This window comes from Lepus europaeus, chromosome 5 (genome assembly GCF_033115175.1).
Source record: "Lepus europaeus isolate LE1 chromosome 5, mLepTim1.pri, whole genome shotgun sequence".
NCBI lineage: Eukaryota > Metazoa > Chordata > Mammalia > Lagomorpha > Leporidae > Lepus > Lepus europaeus.
Genome location: NC_084831.1, coordinates 10,886,792 through 10,906,135, shown reverse-complemented (window position 1 = coordinate 10,906,135; position 19,344 = coordinate 10,886,792). Strand labels below are relative to the sequence as shown.

At 42.8% G+C, this 19,344-nt stretch overlaps 1 protein-coding gene across 2 annotated transcripts in view; it reads right to left on the bottom strand.

Moving 5' to 3' along the window:
• SPEN (spen family transcriptional repressor) overlaps positions 1-19,344 on the bottom strand; it is a 98,062-nt gene that overhangs the window by 36,459 nt on the left and 42,259 nt on the right. For both annotated transcript variants that reach the window (XM_062190482.1, XM_062190483.1), the window contains one exon: positions 16-176. In XM_062190482.1, the coding sequence (XP_062046466.1) occupies positions 16-176 (161 nt within the window). The remainder of the gene's footprint in view (positions 1-15; positions 177-19,344) is intronic.

Below are 19,344 nucleotides of genomic sequence, written 5' to 3'. Positions count from 1 at the left end.
CACATAAAATATTACCTGTAGAGCGTACTGGAAGATTCTGAACCTTGATCCCAAAACTTTTACGGGGCTCATCTTTGTCCAAAGATGAAAGCAGCTGGGAAGTGGGTGCTGGGACTGCGGCAGACTGAACGGATCGGGCTGGAGAGGCGTCACTTGAGCTACTACTGGACTCACTGCTGCAGGAGCACAAAGAATAACAAACTTCAGCTAAAGAAACAGAAAGTGAACAGCACAGAAACATTCTTAAAATTAGCAAGTAGCAATAACTACACATGTAGACTTCAGGACTGGAACTCCTGGAGCCCTACATTCCCCACTTCTACCTCACACACTCCATCATCAGAGATAACAGATGACAGATACACTGGCCCAAGTACGTGGAAGCTAAGGGAACCACATATACCTGAAGGCAAACGTTATATTCCATGAATCATCTGAACCATTTTTTTCCAAATGAAACAAAATTAATGAATGTAATTCACTTATGATAATGGGTTTTCAATTCACAGATCTAGATTCAAATTGTGGCTCAGACATATAACACATATCCTTGGACGAATCAGTTAATTTCTTGCTAAGGCTCAGTTTCCACCTCTGTACCTCACAAGAATTAAATAAAATAACACACGAGATTAGAGATTCTGGAATGTGAAATGTGTTTGGCAAATGAAGCACTACCCCACTTCCATTATCAGAAAAAGTACTGTATTACTAATATATTAATAATAGTACTATTATTAGTAGTAAAAGTACTATCACATCATGGGTAAATTACTTTTTAGGAAAAGAGAGATCCAAAATAATCTAAGAACTCTGAATTTTAAATTTTTTTGAAGGACTGGGGCTGGCGCTGTGACGCAGCAGGTTAAGCCACATCCTGCAGCACCGGTGTCCCATAGGGGTGCCGGTTTGAGTCCCAATTGTTCCATTTCCAATCCAGCTCTCTGCTCATGCACCTGGGAAGACAGTGGAGGATGGCCCAAGTATTTGGGCCCCTGTATACATGTGGGGGAGAAGCAGCTCCTGACTTCAGCTGGCCCAGTCCTAGTCATTACAGCCATTTGGGGAGTGAACCAGTGGATGGAAGGTCTGTCTCTCCTCCCGTGACTCCGCTTTCAAATAAATAAAGAAATCTTTAAAAGAAAAAATGTTTGAAGGACTAATGAAGAAACATGTAAGTACTTAAATCTTGTTAGCTTGGGCCTTCTTCTCTGTAGATAATGTAGAAACTATGTTAATGAAATTAAATTTATTATTCTCTTCCATTTAATTAAAAAAATATCCTCCAAGGGAGAGAAAGTCAACTGACTAGAAAATGTTACCCTATACATGCAAATTAAGAGAGATTTAAATAAATAATATTGTTATACCTAAAAACCATGTAAGTAACATAAAATTTTACAGTACTGGATGTACAAGACTGTTGTGGTTCTAAGTTCTTTCACAATATTATCAAATAAATTAACTAAAAGACTATTTTTTAAAAAGATTTATTTATTTATTTGAAAGGCAGAGTCACAGAGAGGCAGAGGCAGAGAGAGAGGTCTTCTATCCACTGTTTCACTCGCCAGATGGCCACAACAGCCAGAGCTTGGCCGATCCGAAGCCAGGAGCCAGGTGCTTCTCCTGGTCTCCCACTCAGGTGCAAGGGCTCAAGGACGTGGGCCATCTTCCACTGCTCTCCCAAACCACAGCAGAGAGCTGGATCAGCAGTATAGCAGCTGGGACTCGAACTGGCACCCATACAAGATGCTGGCATCACAGGCAGTGGCTCTACCCGCTACACCACAGCACCAGTCCCCTAAAACACTGAAATTTTGTTTTATAATCTCCTTCCTGAAGCTTCATCTTTCAAGCAAGTTACTGGGAGGTTAATGCATCTTAAACATGCTAGCTGGAGGAAAAGTCCCACGGTGGTTTGTCATGTGCTTAAGGCTACAGCTCTCATTTACAGGACAATCACAAAACCATCCAAAAGAGTTCAGGCTTAGGTTAGAAAAAATTTGCTACTTTTTTTTTTTTTTAAAGAAAATAAAAAAATCAGAGTAGCTATTTGGTTCAGTGACTAACACAGGTTAAGATGCCTGCATTCCACATCAGAGAACTTGGGTTCAATACCCAGGCCCCAGATCCTAACTCCAGCTTTCTGCTAATGCAGATCGTGGGAGGCAGGAGCAATGATTCAAGTACCTGGGTTCCTACCACCAATATGGAGGACCCAGAATTACTTCCCAGCTCCGGGCTTCAGCCTGGCCCAGTTCCAGTCAACGCAGGCATTGAGAGTGAACCAGTGGATGGGAGCTCTCTGCCTCTCAAATAAATACATTTTTAAAGTACTATTAAGAGTTCTGTTATAGAAGATTAAAGATGCTTACAGAAAACCAGGAATTTACACAATATTTTAATTTAATTAATATGTTAAAGACAAGGGGCCAGTGCTGTGGTGTAGTGGGTAAAGCTACCACCTTCAGAGCTGGCATTCCATATGGGCACCACTTCTAATCCAGCTCTCTGCTATCGCCTGGGAAAGCAGTAGAAGATGGCCAAGTCCTTGGGCCCCAGCACCTGAGTGGGAGACCCAGAAGAAGCTCCTGGCTCCTGGCTTCAGATCAGCCCAGCTCCAGCCATTATGGCCATTTGGGAAGTGAACCAGGAAGACCTCTCTCCCCGTCTCTGTATAACTGTGTATTTCAAATAAATAAATAAATCTTTAAAAAAAGAAAAAAGATGAAAATTTCATAAGGTTTTCAGAACTTTACACAGCTTGAAATGCAGAGAGACAAACCTATTTCAGTAGCAATTCTAAAGAGGTAGCTGAGCTACAAAACACAAACTACAAGGGATAAATCCCTGAGATACAAACACAAGTTATAATTGCCCATTCTACAATATTAGGGTTCACTTTTCCCATTTATGACAAAAAGCTTTTTTAGATCATCTAGCAAAAGCCATGTTATTACAGCACTAAGTAAACAGGATCCTAATAGTAAATTGTCACTGAAATGGTTAACAAAATTAATCCATGTTTTCAGCACAGAAGAAAAAACTTTTATACAAAGGTACTTCAAAAAATACAGTTTTTTCTTAACATGCAATTTTTATGAACTTTCTGAAGATCCCTTGTATATAGGTATTTCAATTTTTAACATCAAAAGTTTTAAAAAGTTTTCATTACAATACCAGTATTACATACTCCAGAATTCCTTAGCAACAGTGGCTACAGAAGTAAGTAAGCTTGTATTAAGAGCAGAATTCCTGGCTACTGGCTATTGAAATAATACACAAACAAATTTCTCTGTAAGTCTGTATGATTAAAATGAAGAGGAAGATGATTAGGTAATGGTAATGATTACTTTAAAATGAAGTGCAAAACTGATAGAAATTTGAAACCAGGGGACGCGCTGTGGTGCAGTGGATTGGACCACTACCTGAGCCCAGGTACCCTATATGGGTGCTGGTTAGAGCCCAGGCCGCTCCACTTTGGATCCAGCTCCCTGCTAATGTGCAGGGGAACATGGTCCAAATCCTTGGGTTCCTACATCCAACATGGGAGACCCGACGAAGTTCCTGGCTCCTGGCTTCAGCCAAGCACAGCAACAGTGGGTGCAACCATTTGGGGAATGAATCAGCAGATGGAAGCTCTCTCTTTCTGTGTATCTCTCCTTCTGTCTTTCAAATAAACCAATAAATAAGAAAGAAATTTGAAACCTGATTACACTTTTCCTAAGCACATTTTCAAAGACATGAAGGCTGAATTATATATATTTGTTCATAATTTCTAAGTAACATTATTAAGAAAACTAAGCAGATCTGGAAAAAAATGTCTATAGTGAACAAACACAAAAATAAGCAGCAGGCTCATAATAATTCTTCTTTTTTTAAAATTTTTTTTCTATTTATTTATTTATTTGACAGGTAGAGTTATAGAGAGAGAGAGACAGAGAGAAAGGTCTTTCTTCCATTGGCTCACCCCCAAAATGGCCGCTACAGCCGGCACTGCGCCAATCCGAAGCCAGGAGTCAGGTGCTTCCCCCTGGTCTCCCATGTGGGTGCAGGGGCCCAAGCACTTGGGCCATCCTTCACTGCCTTCCTGGGCCACCGCAGAGCTGGACTGGAAGAGGAGCAACTGGGACTAGAACCCAGCACCCACATGGGATGCCAGCGCGGCAGGCGGAGGATTAACCAAGTGAGCCACAGCGCGGGCCCCATCATAATAATTCTTGGTAAACAAACATAGGATGCTAGGATTCTTATAAACCAAATCACACCTGATAATCAGCTACTCCTGTTCTCACGTCACAGTATACACAGCAACAACATGAACAGTTAACTCTACTGAAAATGTCAAGGCACTGAGCACTACTGATGAATCAGGGCTGTGTTTTTTCACACACAAGAGTGATGACCAAGGAGTGACCTGCAATCTGTGTCCTTGTATCATTTGTAAATATTTAATTATCACAAATATGCATCTGTGTTGGTTTTCCTAAAATTGGTAAGTTAAAAGGCATCCAACCAAATTGTAAAACAAATAATCTGGCATAAATGAATTTTTTAAAAAGCAACAGGAAAATTTTGCAATTAAAACAGACTACACATTTGCTGAAAGGTGAAGTGACAATTTCCCTTCCCAATGAGAAGTTAATAGTTTTTCTCACTTCATAACCAATATTTATATAAGGTTGGGTCAAGAGAAAAAATATGCAATTTTATTTTCTATCAGGCTTGGATAATTCAAAATGTGTCCACCAGTCTTTGGTGCTACCCTCAGATTAGGCAAAATAATCACCTAGTTTCCTGAATGGAACACATCAACATACCAGCTAATTCCACTATATCCTGTTATTTACAAACTAAAATTGCATCTTTTTAGGGCAGCAGCTCTCTAAGTGTGGTTTAAGGACCTGTGGGGGCCCAAGATCCTTATAGGGTTCTGTGAAGTTCTCCCTCTTTCAATTACTTACCAATGTAAGTCGGATTTTTTCCATATACTTCCCAAAAAATCGTATTATCTCAGTATGAATACAGAATTAGTTATGAGAATCTAAATATCTAATTATCAGTCAGACACTGAAGAGATATGGAAAAACAACGCCCTCTTCTCACTGTTTTTGTTTTATAAAATATTTATATTAAATAAAAATTTTTAATATTTTAAATTATAATATGTCAAGCAAATGTAAACAGATTGCATATACCTACAATAAACAAAAGCTCAGTAATTTAAGAAGGCAACAGGGTTCCCATCCTAGAAAGTTAAAACAAACAAAAAACCCTCACTAGTTTAGTATAAATGGTCTAATGTGATTTTTTTTTTTTCTTTTTTGCCAGGCAGAGTTAGTGAGTGAGAGAGAGAGACAGACAGACAGACAGACAGAGAGTAAGGTCTTCGTTCCGTTGGTTCACCCTCCAAATGGCTACTATGGCCAGTGCGCTGTGCCAATCCAAAGCCAGGAGCCAGGTGCTTCCTCCTGGTCTCCTATGCAGGTGCAGGGCCCAAGCACCTGGGCCATCCTCCACTGCCTTCCTGGGCCACAGCAGAGAGCTGGACAGGAAGAGGAGCAACCAGGACAGAACCCGGCACCCCGACCAGGACTAGAACCTGGGGTGCCAGCACCGCAGGCAGAGGATGACCCTAGTGAGCCACAGCGCCGGCTCTAATGTGATCTTACTACCGTTTTCAACTCTACCACTTCTGCTGTAACATGAATTAAGCCTTTATTTTTTTCGTTAAATACTCAAATGCGTGGTCTATGAAGGCACCTCATTCTACCTCTCTAAACTTTAATTCCCTAGGGACTTACCAGCCACCATTATCTTTAAAGGTCCCTACTATTCTAGGGTCCTATGACTCTGCACAACACCCAACCTTTCATCTCTGACAGCTCCCCAGATACCTGTAGAATCAAGTCCATATTCCCCACAAGGTGAAGCGGAACCATAATCTGGCCCTAAAATGATTTTCTGGCCACTCCTCATATTCTCATGACCTTCCAACCCCACCACTAAGGGCCCTCCTTGCCTGCCTTCAAGAAGTAGTCTTAGTGGTAATCTCTGCTCCTCAGTTGTCCCTAATGTGCCCAGCCCAGCCCATGCCATCAAATTCCATGGTTTCTTGGCTGGGTGTTCCTGAACTTCTCTTCCTACAATGCCTCTCTTAAATCCTTTCACTGCTATTCTAACAACTCAGTCACCAGCTATCTTGAAAATTCAATACTGGGATCACCTTACATCCGAGCATAGCAAGGTTCTGGATATGTAACATCAGTGTCTCAGAGAAACTCTTATTTGATTGCTCAAGTGATTGAGATTAATGTCTAGAAAAGCATATCAATTCAGTAAAATGAAGTTAAACTCAGTATCTAAGAATGAAATGAAAACAGAAAATATTACTTTGTTGCAAACTGCAGAGTTTGCCTTTTTGATGTTAATTATTCTAAAAATAATGGATAGTCTAATTAAGGCCTTAAATGATATAGTAACAACATGATTAAAAATCACTGATATTTTGGGCCTGGTGTTGCAGCGCAGTGGATCTTTAAGCCACTGCCTGTGAGGCCTGCATGCCGTTTGAGGGCCAGTTCAATTCCAAGCTGCTCCAATTCCAATCCAGCTTCTGGATAATGCTCCGGGGAATGGCCAAGTGCTTGGACCCCTACCACCCACATGGGAGTTCCAGGCTTCTGGCTTTGGCCTGGCCGTGACCCAGCTATCGGGGCCATCTGGGGAGTGAACCAGCAAATGGAAGATATATCTCTTTTTCTAACTCTGCCCTTCAAATAAATAAATCTTGGGGGGGGGGGGGAACTACTGATTATTTATAAAAAACACTTCATGGATCCTGTTATCTAGAACTTTGCAGATCATTTTTATAAATAAACATTTTTCAGAATGAACGCAGAAACACAATTAAAATACACAGATGAAAACAGCCTTTAAAGGTCTAACAAAGACTAGGGTTTCTGGATGGTTTTTCTATCCCATTCACAAATCCTACCACTGTGAATACTTACAATCACTGACTCCCAAAGGGAGGGAAAGGGATTTCTGATCCTCAGGCAACACTGTTTTTGGTGTGGGTGGCTACTGACATCTATTAAGAGATCAGGGACATTGCTAGACACCCTTGAATCCCCAGAACAAAAAATTCTCTGGTCTCCAAGGTGAATACCACAGTTGAGAAAGCCTGTCCTGCCCTTATTTCTTTGACTGACATCTTCTCTTTTGAAAAACCAGCACCCCAATTTCAAGCTGCAATCCAAGATCTTTTAGGCGGCTATTTTTCCTCATTATTCATGTATCCTTAACAACTTGATATATTGTACCTTGAATAAAAGAAGAAATATCAATTTCTAAAAATTAGACTACTCAAGGGAAACTGGGATCTAAAGCTTTTTGGCCTCACTTAATTTTGAAAAACATGATGAAAATGTGAAATATAAATATCTTTTTACAAAGTATGCTTCACCATAGAAATACCAAGGTCAAAAGGTTTTGTGGACAAAACTGTTTTGTAATTTTCAAACAAATGACGAGAGACCCTCCATCAGCTGGTCCACTCCCTAAATTCTCCAATTCTGATACAGCTCCCTGCTAAGAGCCTGGGAAAAGCAGCAGAAGATGGCCCAAGTGTCTGGGCCCCTGTCACCCATATGGGAGACCCAGATGAAACTCTCAGCTCCTAGCCTCATCTTGGTCCAGCCTTGGCCGTTGCAACCATCTGGGCAATGAACCAGCGGGTGGAAGACCTCTCTCTCTGCAACTTTCAATTAAACAAATTTTTTAATTAAAAATAAAAACAAACAGGAGGGGCCAGTGCTTTAGCTCACCAGCTTAAGCCACCACTGGCATGCCATATGAATCCCTGCTGTTCCACTTCTAATCCAGCTCCTTGCTAATGCACCTGAGAAAGCAGTGGATAATGGCCCAAGTGCTTGGGCCCCTGCACCTACATGGGAGGACAGGATGAAGCCCCTGGCTCCTGGCTTCAGCCCGGCCCAGCCCTGGTTGTTGTGGCCATCTGGGCAGTGAACCAGTGGAATGAAGAGCTCATCCGTCTCTTCTCACTCTGCATTTCAAATAAATCTTAAAAACAAAATGCCACAGGAGGAACAGACATTGTGGCATGGTAGGTTAGCCATGTGGGATGCTCACACACCGTATCAAAGTGCCAATTCAAGTACAGCTACTACACTTTCAATCCACCTTCCTAATGTGTCTAGGAAGCAGCGGATGATGGCCCAAGTAAGAGTCCCCACTACCCATGGTAAAGACTCAGGCAGATTTTGGCTCCTAACTTTTTCAGTCTGGCCTAGCACTGGCAGTTGCAGCCATTGGTGGGGAGAGAACCAAAAAGTAAAAAAGAGCTCTCTGGCCCTTTCAAATAAATAAATGAATCTTTAAAAACAAAAGCAGAAAAATAACTGCTTACAAGGATGTAAATAAGTTGGAACCCTTGTTCATTGATGGTGACAAGGTAAAATGGTGCAAACACTACAGAAAACAGTGTGGCAGTTCCCTGAAAAAATAAACACAGAATTTCCATGTGACTCAGCAATTCTACTTGTGGTTATATGTCCAAAAGAACGGAAAACAGGGACTTGAATAGGTACCTGTACATCCCAAATGTCCACTGAGAGGTGAATGGATAAGCAAAACATGGTGCATTGGCTAGAACTGTGGCCTATCGGAAAGCCGCCACCTGTGATGCCAGCAACCCATAAGGGTACCAGTCAGAGCCTTGGCTGCTCCACTTCCAGTCCAGCTCCCTCCTAATGGGCCCCTGCACCCATGTGGGAGACCCAGATTAAGCTCCTAGCTCATGGGCTTCAGCCTGGCTCAGCCCCAGCCATTACAACCATCTGGGGAGTGAACCATCGGGTGGAAGATCTCCCTCTGTATCTCTCCCTCTCTAACTCTACCTTTCAAATAAAATATTTAAAGTGCAATAAAATGCAGTGTGTATGTGTTTCTCTTAAAAAGGAAATTCTGGCCGGCGCCGTGGCTTAACAGGCTAATCCTCCACCTTGCGGCACCGGCACACCGGGTTCTAGTCCCGGTTGGGGCGCCGGATTCTAGCCCGGTTGCCCCTCTTCCAGGCCAGCTCTCTGCTATGGCCTGGGAAGGCAGTGGAGGATGGCCCAAGTGCTTGGGCCCTGCACCCGCATGGGAGACCAGGAGAAGCGCCTGGCTCCTGGCTTCAGATCAGCACAATGCGCCGGCCGCAGCAGCCATTGGAGGGTGAACCAACAGCAAAAAGAAGACCTTTCTCTCTCTCTCTCTCTCTCTCTCTCTCACTATCCACTCTGCCTGTCCAAAAAAAAAAAAAAAAAAAAAGGAATTCGGACACATGCTACAACATGGATGAACTTTCAAGAAACCATGCTAACTGAAGTAACCAGACACAAAAAGAAAATTGTATGACTGTATACAGTAAAATTCCATTTGTACCATGGATGTGGTACTAAAGTAGTTGAACTCCTAGAGACAGAAAGCAGAACAGTGGTTGCAGTTGGTAGGAGAATGGAGAAATGGGATTGTTGCTTAATGGGTCGGTTTCATTTGGGGAAATTAAAAAGTTCTGGAGACAGATGATGGTAATGACTGCACAACAATGTGAATATGGTAATGCTATGGAACTACACACTTAAAAATTGTTTTTTCAAATGGTACATTTCAAAAATTTTACTTGGGGCCGGAGCTGTGGCACAGCACGTTAAAGCCACGGCCTGTGGCACCAGCATCCCATACGGTGCTGGTTTGAATCCGGCTGTTCCAATTCTGATCCAATCCCCCGCTAACGCACCTAGGAAAGCAACAGAGGATAGCCCTCGTCCTTAGGCCCCTGCAACCACATGGGAGACCCAGAAGAAGCTCCTGGCTCCTGGCTCCGGACCGTCCCAGCTCCAGCCATTGCGGCCATTTGGGGAATAAACCAGGGAATGGAAGATTCTCTCTCTCTCTCTTTCAAATAAGTAAGTTCTTAAAAAATAATTTAAAAATTTTTTAAATTTTACTTCCCCACCCCTACATACAATGTACAAATAAAATGCAGTTAGTCATTCTTCTAGTCCCATAGAGAAAGAGTCCCTAAGGTTCTGCTGAACCACAGGGTCTCAAAACTCTGTCTTTCCCAGGTAAAATTCCTAAGAGATGACATCAGAACAATGAGTCGACTCTATTACAAATGAATCTAACAGCTATCACAAAACAACTAGAGAAAACACTGCAGGATTCAACTGTATAAAGTAAGCTCTTAGAGCCAAAATTAGTGAGGAGTTGTTTAAATTCTTTAATTTTGGGGTATTTATTATTGAGAGGAACCATACATATTAAAGAGCAAAAATGCATTTTTATCATGAACAATACTTTAACTTCAACTTTGCTTAGTCTATTAGATTTCTTCTATAATCAGACTACAAGGATTTCTAATGGGAAAACATCTGTGGTACAGCAGATGAAGCTGCAGCCTGGGATGCCAGAATCCCACGGCAGAATGCAGTTACTAGGGCCAGTGCTGTGGCATAGTAGGTTAAGCATCTGCTTGTGGTGCTAGCATATGGGTGCCAGTTCGAGTCCCAGCTGCTCCACTTCCAATCCAGCTCCCTGCTGATGGCCTGAGAAAGTAGTAGAAGATGACACAAGTGCTTGGGTCCCTGCACCAGCATGGGAGACCCGGAAGAAGCCCCTGGCTCCTGATCAGTGCGTGCGTGCGCGCGCTCTCTCTCTCTCTCTCATGCACATGGGAAGGTGGTAATGACAAATTAGGTACCTGAGTCCTCTGCTACCCACATGGCAAACCCAGATGGAGTTCCTGCGCCTGTGCTGTGGAACAGTGGTTTAACACACCACTTGTGACACCAGCATCCCATGGAGTGCTGGTTCAAGTCCTGGCTGCTCCCTGCTAATGCTCCCTGGAATGCAACAGAAAAAGGCCTAAGTACTTGGCTCCTGCCACTCATGCACAAGAGACCTGGATGGAGTTCCTGGCTCCTGGTGTCAGCCTGGCTCAGCCACAGCCGTTTGGGGAGTGAACCAGCAAAGGGAAGATCTCTATCACTCTGCCTTACGAACAATTTTTTGAGAGAAGCCTTCATGGTTGGCATTGTGACTCACTGAGTTAAGACACAGGATGCTGGAATCCTGTATCAGAGTGCTAATTAAAGTATTGGCTGTTCCACTTCCAATCTAGCTCCCTGCTAACACTCCTAGGAAGGCAGCAGAAGATGGCCCAAGTATCTGGACCTCAACTACCCACAAGGGAGACTAGGATGGAGTTCCTGATTTCTGATTTTGGCCTGGCCCAGTCCCAGGCATTGGGGCCATTTGGGGAGTAAACCAGCAAAAGATCTATGTCTGTATGCGCGCACGTGTGCATGTGTGCGTCACTCTGCCTTTCCAATCGACCAATAAAAATCTTTTAAGGAATATACAGAGGGGCTGGCACTCTGGCATAGCAGGTAAAGCAGCACCTGCAGTACCGGTATCCCATGTGGGTACTGGTTCCTCCCGGCTGCTCCACTTCAGATCCTGCTAATGTACTTGAGAAAGCAGCAAAAAATGGTCCAAGTCCCCAGACCCTGGCACCCATGTAGGAGACCAAGATAAAGCTCCTGACTTCAATGTGATCCAAACCTGGCCATTGCAGCCATTTGGAAAGTGAACCAGAAGATGGAAGATCTCTTTCACTCTGTAACTTTGCTTTCAAATAAATAAATAAATAGATAAATAGATAAATAAATCTTTCTTTAAAAGGGGGGGGGGTACACAGAGGGACTAGCACTGCAGCACAGTAAGGCTGGCATTCCATGAGTGTTGGTTCAAGTTCCAGCTATTCTGCTTCTATTCCAGCTCCCTATTACTGCACCCAGGAAAGCAATGAAAGACTGCTTTCATTGGCTGGGCACCTGCCACCATGTGGGAGACCCAGATGGAGTTCCAGGCTTCTAGCTTCAGCCTGGCCCAGCCCTGGCTGTTGCAGCCATTTGGGGAGTGAAGAAATAGATGAAAGATCCCTATGTAACTCTGCCTTTCAAATAAATATTTTTAAAAAATACATGGAAACAAAGAATAGTTATCACTGGAGATAGAGAGGGAGGAATGGTCATTGTTTAATGATGAAAAAGTTCTAAAGATGGATAGTGATGATAGTTGTACAATACGAATATACTAATGGCACAGAATCAAACCCTTAAAAATGGCTAAAATGGCACATTTTGTGTTGCATATATCTCACCTCAATTAAAAATTTTGGGGGCCAGCACTGTGATGCAGCAGATTAAAGCTGTCCCTGCTACACTGTCAGTCCATGTAAGTGCTGGTTTGCACTCCAGTTACTCTACTTCCAATCCAGTTCCCTGCTGATGCACCTGGGAAATGAATGGAACATGGCCCAAGTATCTGGGGCCCTACCATTCATGTGGGAAACCTAGATGGAGTTCTGGACTCCTGGCTTTGGCCTGGACCAGTTCTAGACATTTGAGGAGTGAACCAGCAGATAGAAGGTATCTCTTTCTCCCTCTCTCTCACGTCTGTTTAAAAAAAAAAAAAGGGGGGGGGGATTTTCAGAGTTAAGATTTTATTTATTTGAGAGGCAGAGTTACAGAGAGAGGTACAGCCAGAGAGAGAGGTCTTCCATCCTGTTGGTTCACTCCCCAGAGGGCCACAAAGGACAGAGCTGTGCCAATCCAAAGCAAGAAGCCAGGAGCTTCCTCTAGATCTCCCACGTGGGTGCAGGGACCCAAGGACTTGGGCCATCTTCCACTGCTATCCCAGGCCATAGCAGAGAGCTGGATCGGAAGAGGAGCAACCGAGATTAGAATTGGTACCCATACGGGATGCCGGCGCTTCAGGTCACAGCCTTAATCCACTATGCCACAGCACTGGTCCCAACTCTGTAAATTTTTAAAAACCAAAAACAAACAAACAAAAAACTGAAGTCTTACAAGATTGACATTAAAAAAGTAATACTTGTATAATGGTATATGAGAATCTACTGTTTTGATAAAAATAACAAAAATGGAAAGAAGCTATGGTTTTGTTAAGTCTAGTACAATGAATCATGTGACATTTTCTCAAGGACGCTACTTGATCCTAAAATTCCCCTGACTGTAAGAACTGTAACACAATCAACTAACAGAGACCTCATCACTAAGTACTTCTTTGCCATTTCATGTTCAAATTGTCTCTTTTTGGTCAGATATGTGGTCAGATCCTGCAAACAGATTCTGGTAAGTAAAAATGGATAGTGGGGTAAAGTGAAAAAGTATGCTTCTAAGTATTTGCACTATCCAAAACAACCTTAGCTCTACAGTACTTTTAAATTCCAAAGAAGCTGGGTGGGCTGGATCATTACATCGTTGGCAATTCCCTAAGACTCAAAAAACTTGCTATTCAAGTAATTCAAGCCAAAAGCATGCTCCCTGAAAGCAACAGGCAGTACACAGTCTACCTGAGAAACAAGAAGCTTTCTGTAAAGGGGTGTCTTTTAAGAGAATGACAGACAAGAATTTGCAAACTGTCAATTATCACACAGTGGAAGTTCCTTTTCCCTTAAGCACATAATATATAAAATCATATACATTTCTTGTATCAACAACTAAAATGCTTCAAAAGGCATAAGCCAAGAATGCTCAGAGATTAAGTGACATGTTTTTTAATTCTAAATGGTACATACAAATGACAAAGCCCTCATTAAATCCACAAGAAAATTTTAACTTTGTTTTGGGGTTCTGAATTTTTCTCATTTAACTTGGTTGCTAATTAAATCTCCCTCCTATTCAGAATGAAAAAGCAGTTTCTTTCCACTTCTGAACTCTCCACTACGGTGGCTCCAGGCCCAAGAGGTTACCTAAAGGCATCTAACTTCCCAGCTGGAAGCCTAAGCCATCTACAATTTGATACAATTGTTTTATTCATTCATAAATGACTATTACTCAGAAAGAAATCCCAACCCTAAAGCTATTCTGTTCAAACAGAACAATCTCTTAGCAATTTCTTCCAGTGACAGACATAAAGCTACAGTTCAAGATGACTCTAATCACAACACAGCATACTCAGAAAGCTACTCTGTCCCTTCCAACCACGACAGAAAGCAACATAACAAAACAAGCACAGAACTTCAGTTTAAGTATATAAATCATGTCCAGAAAAAACTCCATGTCTATTAATTATGTGTCTTCTAATTCCAACACCAGACTTCCACTGCATTTAACAGACCCATTTTAAATAAGAAGTGTTAACCATTACTTAAAAATACGTTAAGGGGGCGGCGGTACTGTGGTGTAGCAGGTAGATCCAACACCTGCAGTGCCTGCATCCCATATGGGCGCCCGTTCGAGTGCTGGCTGCTCCACTTCCGATCCAGCTCTCTGCTATGGCCTGGGAAAGCAGTAGAAAATGGCCCAGATGCTTGGGCCCCTGCACCCACAAGGGAGACCATGAAGAAACCCCTGGCTCTTGGCTTCAGACTGGCATAGCTTTGGCCCGTTGCAGCCATCTGGGGAGTGAACCAATGGATGGAAGACCTCTCTCTCTTTCTCTCTCTCTGCCTCTGCTTCTCTGTGACTCTGTCTTTCAAATAAATAAATAAATCTTTAAAAAAAAAGATACTTTAAGGGGTAAGCACTGTAGCAAGACTGCCACAACACCTGCATCCCTCTATCAGAGTACTAAGGTTTGAGTCAGCCACTCAGCTTCTGATCCAGTTCCCTGCTATTACTCCTGGGATGCAGCTGATACCAACTCAAATACTTCAGTCCCTACCACCCACATGGGAGACCCACATGGATTTCAGAGTTCCTGGCTCCTGGCTTAGGCCTGGACTGGCCCTGGCCATTGGGGCCATTTGAGAAGTGAACCCATGGATAGAAGATAGTTTTCTCTCTCTCTCTCTCTCTCCTTGTTCCCAGCCCCTGTAGCTCTATTTTTTTTTCTTTTTATAAAGTTTCTTCAAGAATTGAGACATCCCCTTGGCCACTCTAAAACCAACAAGCGTTTCTGTCTATCCAATACTACTTTTTTTTTTTTTTTTTTAAAACAGGCAGAGTGGATAGTGAGAGAGAGACAGAGAGAAAGGTCTTCCTTTGCCGTTGGTTCACCCTCCAATGGCCGCCGCAGCTGGCGCGCTGCGCTCCACACTGATCTGCTGGCAGGAGCCAGGTGCCTATCCTGGTCTCCCATGGGGTGCAGGGCCCAAACACTTGGGCCATCCTCCACTGCACTCCCTGGCCACAGCAGAGAGCTGGCCTGGAAGAGGGGCAACTGGGACAGAATCCGGCACCCCGAACGGGACTAGAACCCAGTGTGCCGGCGCCGCAAGGCAGAGGATTAGCCTAGTGAGCCAAGGCGCCGGCCCAATACTACATTTCTTGAAGATGGAAATCTGGAAACAATTTATATTTCTGTCATTAGAGTCCCAAAAGAACTTTTCTGTTAATTGTTAATTTCCAAGATAATAGAAAAGGTTTGGGAAATAAAAGAAAAAATACTATTTTTTAAAAAGATTTATTTATTCACTTGAAAGGAAGAGTTACAGAGAGGCAAAGGCAAAAGCAGAGACAGAAGTCTTCCACTCCCCAAATGGCCACAATGGCAGAAGCTGGGCCAATCCGAAGCCAGAAGCCAGGAGCTTCCTCCAGGTCTCCCTTGCAGGTGCAGGGGCCCAGGCCATAGCAGAGCGCTGGATTGGAAGTGGAGCAGTCAGGCCTCACACCAGTGCCCATATGGGATGCCGGCACTACAGGTAATGGCTTTACCCACTACACCTCAACCTGGCCCCAAAACTCTATCTTTAAGCAAAATTAAAATCAATGCACACATTACTATGTGACATTGTATCTCAATATAACTTGCTTTGGTGCCACCGCCCACAGCATCAGCATCCTGTATAAGAACCAGTTTGAGTCCTGGCTACCAGAGTTCTGATTCAGATCCCTGCTGGTGCACCTGGGGAAGCAGTAGAAGATGGCCCAAATGGTTGGGCTACTACACCCATGTGGGAGATCCAGATGAAGTTTTTGGCTCCAGCCTGGCCCAGCTTTCTGGCCGATGAAGCCATCTGGGCAGTGAACCAGCAGATGGAAGATCTCTCTCTTGTCTCTCCCTCCCTAACTCTTTTTGAAAAAATAAACTTTAAAAAATAATAAAAACAAAATTTAAAAACTTGCTTCTACACAGTGCTGTCCAAAATAAACTTAGTGTAAGCCACAAATACTTGTGTAAGTTTAAATCATCAAATACCAACCATATTTTGGGAAGAAACATGTAAAATTAATTTTAATGATATTTTTTAACTTAATATGTTAAAAATACTATTTAAACATGTAATCAACATAAAAATTTTGAAAGCTTTTCTTAACCAGGTTTTTAAAATCTTGTGTGTATATTTTTAAATAGTTCTATTGAGATATAATTTCATACCATAAAATTCACTTGCTTAAAAGTGGACAATTAATGAGTTTTAGTATATTTATAGTTATGAAACCCTCAGCATAATATAATTTTAGTACATTTTTATAACCCCAGAAAGAAAAATCATACTATTTAGCAGTCACTTTTTTTTTTTTTTTTTTTTTTATTTGACAGGTAGAGTTATAGACAGTGAGAGAGACAGAGAAAGGTCTTCCTTCCAGTGGTTCACTCCCCAAATGGCCGCTACGGCTGGCGCTACGCCAATCCGAAGCTAGGAGCCATGTGCTTCTTCCTGGTCTCCCATGTGGGTACAGGGGCCCAAGCACTTGGGCCATCCTCCACTGCCCTCCCGGGCCACAGCAGAGAGCTGGAGTGGAAGGAGAGCAACCAGGACTAGAACCCAGCACCCATACGGGATGCCAGTGCCAAGACGGAAGATTTGCCAAGTGAGCCACGTGCCGGCCCCTTAGTAGTCACATTTCTTCCACTCCCAACTGCAGGCAACTACTAATCTACTTTTTTCCTATGGATTTACCTACCCTGGACATTCCACAGACACGGTGGTCTCAGATTTTCTGACTTCTGTACTCGGCATGTTTCTGAGGTTTGTCCGTGTTACAGTGTCAGTCAGTACTGGTGCACAGGCTGGCCACATCCCTAGTACTCAATAGCCTCGTGTGGCTAGTAGTTACAGTACAAGACAGCCTCCTCCTAGAAGCAAAAACTGCCTCAACAGACAAGCCTATCATCCTTTAAATAGATGTTAGGCCACTGCAAAGCTTTCAACAATGAAACAACGCTTCGGTGCAGCCCAGAATGTGCGTGGACCTAACAGAGTGTCATTTATGGGAGATCACATTTTAGATATTTAGCACATTTAAACTTCTTAAAAAATAGTTTAAAGATTTATTTTATTTATCTGGAAGGCAGAGTTACAGAGAGACATAGAGACAGAGAAAGAGGTCTTCCATTCGCTAGTTCACTCTGGCCACAATGGCCAGAGCTGAGCTGATCTGAAGCCAAGGAGCCAGGAGCTTCTTCCGAGTCTCCCACATGGGTGCGGCGGTCCAAGGATTTGGGCCATCCTCTGCTGCTTTCCTAGGCACATTAGCAGGGAGCTGGATCGGGAATGGAGCAACTGGGACTAAAATCAATGCCCATATGGGATGCCAGTGCTGTAGGCTGGGGCTTTAACCCATTGTGCAACAGCACCCATCCAGTACATTTAAACTTAACATCAAAATGTCATCTCAATAGAATCATGTATTTATAATTTCGGAGAGCTCCAACAAGTTTGGAAAATCATTCCTAAAAGCATAAATATTCTCTTTAAAAACAGAAAATTACTGGAATAAAAAAAAGATCGAAGGGACCAGTGCTGTGGTGCAACAGGTTAACACCCTGGCCTGAAGCACCGGCATCCCATATGGGCACTGGTTCGAGACCCAGCTACTCCACTTACAATCCAGCTCTCTGCTTTGGCTTTGGAAAGCAGTAGAAGATGGCCCAAGTCCTTGGGCCCCTGCAACCACGTGGGAGACCCAGAAGAAGCTCCTGGCTCCTGGCTTTGGATTGACACAGCTCTGGCCTTTGCAGCCAACTGGGGAGTGAACCATTGGATGAAAGACCTCTCTCTGCCTCTCCTCTCTCTGTGTAACTCTGACTTTCAAATAAATAAATAAACCTTTAAAAAAAAAAAAAGGTGAAACAGTTTCAGGGTATTTATCATAACAGACTTGGCAAATTATCTGTTGATTTTTTAAAAAATTATTTATTTGAAATACAGAGTTGCAGAGAGAGGAAAGACAGAGATCCTCCATTTGCTGGCTCTCACCTCAAATGGCAGCCAAGGACAGGGTTGGGACAGGCAGAAGCCAAGGATCCAGAACTCCATCTGGATCTCCCACGTGTGTGGCAGTGGCCCAAGCACTTGTGCCCTCTTCTGCTGCTTTCCCAGGCATATTAGCAAGGAGAGCCTGGACTTGATCTAGTGCTCTTATAAGGTATGTCAGTGTTGAAGGGGAGTCTTAACTCACTGTGCCACAGCACTAATCACTGTCAATAATTTAAAAAAAAAAAAAAAAAGAAGAAGAAGAAGAAGAAGACGAAGAAGAAGGCAAGCAAAAACTCATCTCTTATTTGGTAGAAGATGAATTATACCAACAATTCACACAAGCAAAAGAAGAGGGGAAAAAAGTTTTAACTTAATGGCTTTAAGAGAAAGTGAAACATTTATTAACTAGGCCAAATTCTAAGAATGCCTAGCTCAGGGGGCAGGCACTGGGACACAGTAAGTTAAGCTGTGGCCTGTGGCACAGGCATCCCATTTAGATACTGTTTTGAGTCCAGTGCTCCATTTCTGATCCAGCTCCCTGCTGGTGGCCTGGGAATGTAGGAGAAGATGGCTCAGCTCTGGGCTCCTGGCTTCAGCCTGTCCCAACCCTGCTTATTGTGGCCATCTGGAGAGTAAACTGGCAGACGGAAGATCTGTCTCTCCTCTCTGTAATTCTCTTAAATAAGTAAAGTAAATCTTAAAAAAAAAAAAAAAAAAAAAAAAAAAAAAGCCTGACTCTATTTTATCAAACTTTTTAGTGCTTTTCCACTTATTTGTAAGAAAATATTTTACCACCCTCACCTGAGCTCATTTTTCAAATTTTACTCTCTTTCACACCAAAGCTTCTGAGATTCTGAGTTTAAATATACTCAATGTCTAAAAAATATGATACCCATACTCTATAAAGAAATGTTAACAGGTATTTCATTATTTTGTCTACCTGGAAAGTTCATTTACTATAAAAATATGTCTGAGATGTTCCATGCAGATGATGACATAATTTCTAGGAGCAGTACCCTTCAGTAGCATGTAATTTAATGAATGTCTAATGGTTTCGGTAAGTTACCAGAGGGTACTCTTTTCTTTTGCTCACAAGGGAA